This window comes from Molossus molossus, unplaced genomic scaffold, assembly GCF_014108415.1.
Source record: "Molossus molossus isolate mMolMol1 unplaced genomic scaffold, mMolMol1.p scaffold_m16_p_34, whole genome shotgun sequence".
Classification (NCBI taxonomy): domain Eukaryota; kingdom Metazoa; phylum Chordata; class Mammalia; order Chiroptera; family Molossidae; genus Molossus; species Molossus molossus.
The window spans coordinates 1,260,378-1,267,534 of NW_023425371.1; the positions used below are offsets into that span (position 1 = coordinate 1,260,378).

Consider the following 7,157-nt stretch of genomic DNA (forward strand, 5'->3'; position numbering starts at 1 on the left):
CTTGTAAAATAGAGTGGAAGGGAGGGAGGGAGAGAGACAGAGAGAGAGAAACACCAATGTGACAGACACATTGCCTCCTGCACAACCCCAACTGGGGCCAGGGATCAAACCTGCAACCCAGGTAGGGGCCCTTGACCAAGAATCAAACCCAAGACCCTTTGGTCCATGGATCAGTGCTCAACCTGCTGGGCCAAACTGGTTCAAATTAAGAGAAACACAAACATTGCCATGTTTCACTGCATACTCCTACCTGGATCGATAGTAATAATTCTAAATAACCGGTAGCCAGACTCAGCTGACCAAGAGAGGTGATGGGAACACCCTGGATTTAGGAGCAGGTGGCCTGCTCCTCCAGCATTCCCCGGGGTCAACTGCAAAGTATGCTGGGTGGCATTTGGTAGCTAGTGGGGAACTAGGCTCTTTGGATGACAGAGAAAGTGCACGAGAGCAATTGTGAGGGCTGGTGCTTGACAGTGGCCAGTGTCAGTTCCCCTGCAGCGAGCACCTTGGGAGTTCAGTCCTGGACCCCTGCCTATGCCCTGACTTCACGGGGACTTGACTTTGCTGGTGGAAGTAGTCTGCTCTCCATCCCCCGACCCCGGGCAGTGGCCTAGGGAAAGAGAGGTAGAGAAAGGTAGAGAGAGACAGAAACATCAACATGAGAGAGACACATCGACTGGTTGCTTCCCACACGACCTGACCAGGGCTGGGAATGAACCGCCACCAAGGTACATGCCCTTGACTAGAATCGAACTCGAGACTCCTTGGTGCGTGGGCTGACACTCTACCAGAGTCAAACTGGCCAGGCTGCCCAGGAGTTTTACAGAGGGGGAAGGGGAACATGGTTCAAGGTGGCCAAGGAGGTCTGAGCTCCTAGGCTAGGGGTTAGAGTGGTGGGCACTGTCTTCCAACTCCTTCCAACCACCACAGCAAAGAATATGTTCCAGGACACTGAGGCGAGTGTAACCTTTCCTCTAACCTGAAGGAAGAACCCAAATTAAGAGAAACACAGACACAATTTTTCTCTTTTATAGGTGTTACCTTTTGAAATAATGAGGCTATTGGGAACAGGCACATATTTCAGTAACTTGCTTCTTGGGATCTGGAGTCAGGTCACCATGCTTCTCGATGCTGAGGTCAAGTTTCTTGGTCCCCGTGGGCTGAACAGGAGTCTCATCATTTTTTTTTATATCCTCACTGGAGGACATTTTTCCATCTATCTTCAGATAAGTGAGAGGGTGGGAGAGAAAGAGAAACATCAATGTGAGAGAGACACATTGACTGGTTACCTCCTGCACAAACCCGACCAGGACGAGGGATCGAACCGCAACCAAGGTATGTGGCTTTGACCGGAATCGAACCCACAACTCTTTGGTCTGTGGGCTGACGCCCTAACCACTGAGCCAAACAGGCCAGGGCAGGAGTCTCGTAATTTTAAGCCAATTGAAAAGATGGATGGAGCACACATTCTGCTTTTGTTTTTTTATTATGGTTCAAACCATTCATTTTCTCAGTTGAAACATGGGGAACGTGTTCTCTTTTTTTTCATACCTTTCCACAGAAACATTACATACTGTGTGATGACAGTTGATATTTTTGCATCTTTGAGCTAATTTGTATTTTAAAATCACTTTAGGACCCGTGGAGTCAGATCATCAGTATGTCTGTGCTGTGGCTGCTTCTGGGCCTCCTTGTCCTTCCTGGTGAGTGTGTTTCATTTTTCCCAAATGACCTTGGAGCTGGGAAGGATACACATAGGATCATAGTGGTACTTCTGATACGTAAAACTGCAGTGAAAAATGTTATTTTTTCCTAAGCTGCTCGCCAGATCCTGGAGTAGGAATAGCCTCTTCCTGGTGCCCCACAAAAGGAGGGCCTTTTCCAGAATTGGGGGGTGGAGGGGAGGGGCTGACATAGCGTTGCTTGGAGCTGGACTTTGATAATTGCTCATTGTTTCTCTATAGAAACTCTTCCACCAAAAGTATTTGTTGAATTCATTAACAGAGCATATATTTCCACAGAAGGATCGAGGCAGCTTACCATAAAAAGACTAATGTAATTCGGTAGAAAACTAGCATCGAGGAGGTCAAGGAGATGTGTCTAAGCTAACTACCAGGCTGCTACGGTTGAAATGCTTGAATTTCAGATTTGGTCTTGTTTCCTTGTAGCTGGGGTAAAATAATGGGAAAGTACTTGGTTTTAGATAAAGGGAGGAAGCATAGTTCTTCAAGAAAAGCAAAATTTCCCCCTGTCTTCAAATTCTAAAAATTTCTCAGGTGGAGTCAGTCTTACATTCATTCATTTATTTGTGGACCCCTTCATTCAACAAATGTTTGAAGATTTCTCAAAGGACCTTTGGGAAGAGAGTGTAAAGAGCTCTGAGGAACAGGGAACGAGGCTAGGGCGCGGCTGGGAGGCGGGGAGTGAGGATACACCTAGCTGCTCGGAAGGGCAGTGTCACCAATTAGAAGAATAGAGCGTCCTGATTAACTTTTAGTATCCTCATAAAAGACCAAGTCATTTCATTTTCCCATTTCTCTTAGATTACTCATCAAAAGTTTGAAAAGTAGAAGCATGTGCTCCAAAGTACTAGTGTTCTCAGATGTCGACCCGGTGAAGCTCTTAGGAGAAAAGAGAACCTTAAAATACATGTAGTGAACATGCAGTAAAAATAGGATGATACACCACAGACATATTTCCAAAGAACTGCAAATCATTAAGATTTAATGATATAATCCACTTTTGTCAACGAATAAAACAAATTAAAAAAAAAAGAGTAATCTAATGAGAAGTCCTTACAGGCTTATGATAGTGAGATGAGGCCCTCAGGGCAAGTCCTGCCACCTGCGGGTGTCTTGTGACCTGCGTGTATGCCCTCCCTTGGTGTGGATGGCGAATCCTCGGGAATGTCCTTCTCAAGTCGTCTTTGTGGAAACCCAGCAGTGTGTAAAACCTCCCGCCCCTTCAGTGCCAGGAATGAGAGTGGTCGTTAAGGAAAGAGAAAATAAAGGCAAAGAGAGCAAGGGAAGAAGTGGAAAGAGGGAGCCCCACGTGGGGCCCGGCTTCGAACCTAGCCACGTGCCTTCCCCCTCTTTGCGTCTGAAGTACCCACACAGACGTGCACTGGGAGCGGAGAAGCTGGGGTCTGGGCTGAGATCCCAGGGAGGCCCAGGCTTTCTACCTGTTTCTCCAGAGCAAACAGTTTCTCACCAGACCAAGGAGTTGGGGGTATCAGAGGGAGAAGTGCTGAGAGTCCATAGAAAATGGAAGATGAGAACTAGCTTACAGGGGATGCACAGTCTCGGACTTGACATCAGGACACCCATGCAGCAGCTTTGGACAGCCCCAGAACTTGGCAAGAGTAGACCCTCTCCAACAGTTCCTCAGTCTGCAGGCTGTGAGGTGAGAATTTAGTATCAAGGAGGTTCTGTGGTCACTTCTTCGTCATTATACTACACATTTCAGAAGGGTTTCCATTGCAGAGTGTGGTTCTTGTCACTGATCTCAGTCCAGTTATGTTTGTTCATGTCACTTCACTCTCGGGCAGAAGGATGCTCAGAACTACTCTGGTTCACTGTCTTAGGTAAACATTTTCTCAATTTGTAGACTCATCTGAAAGTGGCAACTGGGGATGCTATGGAAACATCGGAACCCTCGACACCCCGGGGGCATCGTGTGGGATTGGAAGACGCCGAGGCCTGAACTACTGTGGTAGCTAGAATTTCATTATCCGCCTCGCCCTCCTCCCTTCTTCCTTTCTCTCAGAAGGTGACTCCTCTAGGCACGGCTGGCTTCAACAGGGTCCCTGCCCTTTTCTCCCAGTCATTCCCCACAGGTTCTTATCCTCTCAACATACCCTCTTGGTCCGCACTGTTTCCCACGGTTCCACGCTCCAGAGTGGTGGAAAGAGCACTGGACGCGGAGTCTGAAGACCTTGTTGAGTGCTGGCTCTGCTTCTTCAAGTCACTTAGCTCCCCCAAAGCCTGTGCTGAAGTGGGGATAACTGTACTTACTGTACAGTGCTGTTGCACACTCTGTTCAGGAGTGTGCATGAGAGTGCTTTTGCAACCACAGAAATGCTTAGAAGGTTAGGTGGGTTTGCCAGGTAAATGAGGATTGGTTTGCACTTTGCCCAGCATTCTTGGTACTTCGTAAAGGTTTAAGCACACGTGATTCCTGGTGTCGCTGTAGGGTGGGAAGGCAGGCTAGAGCGAGCACACCTGTCAGCTCTCCAAGGACTTGTTGAAGGGTTTGGGAGAATTTCAACCTCGCATCATGTGCTTGTTGTAGCTGATGGATGTGGCTTTTACTGGGTAAAACAGCATACGTCACACCCAGCTACACCTTGCCTTCCGTGTTTGCACTAGGAGTTCGTGCTTCTGAAAGGCTGGCGGAAATAGATATGCCGCACCTCCTGCGATATCAACCCGTGATGCGTACCGTTGGCCAGAAGTACTGTGTGGATCCTGCAGTGATCGCTGGTGTCGTGTCCAGGGAGTACCCTGCTGGCCACATTCTGGTCAACGCGGGCAATGTGGACAATGGAGTCAGGGTGGTACAGGTAACCCTCCAGGTGGCCACTGTGCTGCATGGCACAGCTCCAAAATGACCCCTTCACATCTGTTGTGTGGATGGCACCCCTGGGGCACAGCCCCGTAGGCTCCTGGGAGCCCTGAGAGCCCAGCTCTGCCCGAGGGGGACGGGCAGCACCATTTCCGCTTCATTTTGAGCCACAATTGCTTTCAAAGTAAATGATGCTGTGTGCCCAGGTGCCATCATTGGTACCGATTCTGGATTTCCAGTAAGGCCACGCAGGAGAAATATCACAGATTGAATCCTTGCTCTGTTATTTTATAATTATGTAACCTTGGATGGAGCATTTAATCTCCCTGGGCCTCAGTTTCCTCATCTATAAAATGCTATCCTCAGAATTGTTATGAAGATTCAATGAAATACTGTGAAAAAGTACTTGGCATTTTGTATATTCTCAACAAATATCAAATTTCTTTTTCTACACTATTCTTAGTTCTTAAAGTCAAATTGTTGTTTATTTTTACTTTTTACTTATTGATTTTTTTTTTTTAGAAAGAGAGAGAGAGAGAGAGAAACATCAGTTTGTTTTTCCACTTATTTATGCATTCATTGATTGATGCTTGTATGTGCCCTGACCAGGGATTAAACCTGCAACCTTGGTGTATCTGGATAACACTCTAACCAACTGAGCTACCTGGCCAGGGCTTCAAGTTTTATTCTTGCAGAAATCTGTCTGGCTTCACTTGTTGTCTGATAGAGACTTCCAAGGACCTGGTCATTAATTAACCCACTGTCAAGTTAACTCGGCGTAGAGAGAATGGGTAACGATAGGGGAGATGCTGAGGCCATATTTTTTCCTATTACATTTTACATTGTTGTAGTTGTTGAGAAACCTGTAAGTATTGCAGTCCTTTTTTTAAAAATATGTTTTTACTGATTTTTTAGAGAGAGAGGAAGGGAGAGAGAGACAAAAACATTGATTGGCTGCCTCCTACATGCCCCCCACTGGGGATTGAGCCCACGACCTGGGCATGTGCCCTGACTGGGAATCTAACGGGGACCTCTCAGTCCATGGGATGATGCTCAATCCACTGAGCCATACTGGCCAGGCTGCAGTCATTTTTTAAGCTTTTAGGAAAATGTATTCCTCAATGATCTTTACATTGGTTTCCCCTTAGTACTTTGTATGAGACTTTATAATTTAAAAGTACTTTCTTTTTTAAAATCCTCACCTGAGGGTATTTTTCCATTAATTTTTTAGATAGAGTGGGAGAAAGGGAGGGGGAGAGAGAGAGAGAGAGAGAGAGAGAGAGAGAGAGAAACATTGATTGGTTGTCTCCTGCACAACCCTGACCAGGGCTGGGGGTTGAACCTGAGACCAAGGTACGTGTCCTTGACTGGGAATTGAACCCATGACTCTTTGGTTTGTGGGCCAACTCCCCAACCGCTAAGCCAAACCAGACAGGGCTAAAAAGTAATTTTAAATATTTTATCTTATTTTGATTTGGGGATCCATCCAGTAATCTGATGAATTGGGGCAGACGAGGAAGTGCATTTAGGAGGAGACTGTCATTGCTGCGAAGTCACATGGCAGCTGGAAAATGCAGCCTGGGACCAAGGGCAACTGGGGTGATTCAGAGCCCACATCACGCCCCCTCCCCCTGTTCTGCCTCCTTTGTGAAACCTTGTTCTTGGGGAAAGGATGAGTCCATCTCCTGTGAAGATGAAGACAGAATTCCCTAGAGTCAGGTAGTCCTTCTAAATACGATGAAACGTACCTGCAGTGGTAACCGAAGATATGGAAGAAAAGTTAGTGCCACCTTTAGACCTTCCGATGATCTGGAAGGATAATTACAAGCAAAGGGTTTAGGAAAAACCCTTTCTGACCTAGTTGGAGGGTTTGTGGTTGCAGTGTCGAAGGAGGGCATCAGACTGGAACCTCTCCTCCCTGTCCGCCTTGGCTTCCAGCCCTGCCTCTCACCAATGCAGCGAGACAGCAGGGAAATGTCCACTCCTTCCTTCCTTTGCCCAAACCTTGTAGCTTTACTATTTGTCCCCAGGGAGACTGAAGGTGGCATTGGTTCTTCCAAAGGAGGAGGAGAGAAAGAGGGAGAACGAGACAGCACTGAGGTAGAAAGCCATGTCACGCTCCCACCTGGCTGACCTGGCTTCTCCTCTGCCTCCCTCCCTCTAGGACACTGGCCATTACGCTCCCACGGCCTGGATCAGCGAGTCCCAGCTTTCCCAGATGACGGAGGCCCTCACTGTTAGAATCAAAGAAATCCAGAGGAGGTTCCCAACCTGGGCCCCCGACCAGTGCCTGAGAGGTAGGTGGAGCCCATGGGTCGGTGGAACAAGAAAGACAAATGTCATACATTGTGCTAGATCCCCCAAAACTTCAGCTGCCTTCTCATAAGCATGAGGAAAGAGAATCTAAATTAGCTGCTGAGCACCCTGAAGCAACGAGGGCTGTGAGGTTAGCATTAACTGTCCCACAAATTCCAGGTGGACTCTGTGCCTACGTGGGAGGTCCTACCTACGTCAGAAGCAGCCAGGACCTGAACTGTGACTTCTGCAATGATGTCCTTGCACGAGCCAAATACTTCAAGAGACATGGCTTCTAA

General features: G+C 47.5%; 1 protein-coding gene across 1 annotated transcript; it reads left to right on the plus strand.

Moving 5' to 3' along the window:
- Positions 1–1,660: 1,660 nt before the first annotated feature.
- Positions 1,661–7,157, plus strand: LYG1 (lysozyme g1). Its single transcript, XM_036281416.1, has 5 exons — positions 1,661–1,703; positions 3,607–3,711; positions 4,368–4,552; positions 6,728–6,860; positions 7,039–7,157. The coding sequence occupies exons 1-5, from the start codon at positions 1,661–1,663 to the stop codon at positions 7,155–7,157; spliced, it is 585 nt and encodes a 194-aa protein (XP_036137309.1).

Bases quoted from the DNA above. Each gene is read 5' to 3' on its own strand.
- LYG1 (XM_036281416.1), top strand. From the start codon at position 1,661: ATGTCTGTGCTGTGGCTGCTTCTGGGCCTCCTTGTCCTTCCTG. The intron at 1,704-3,606 runs GTGAGTGTGTTT...CTCAATTTGTAG, and splicing joins GGGCCTCCTTGTCCTTCCTG to ACTCATCTGAAAGTGGCAAC. The intron at 4,553-6,727 runs GTGGTACAGGTA...CCCTCCCTCTAG, and splicing joins ATGTGGACAATGGAGTCAGG to GACACTGGCCATTACGCTCC.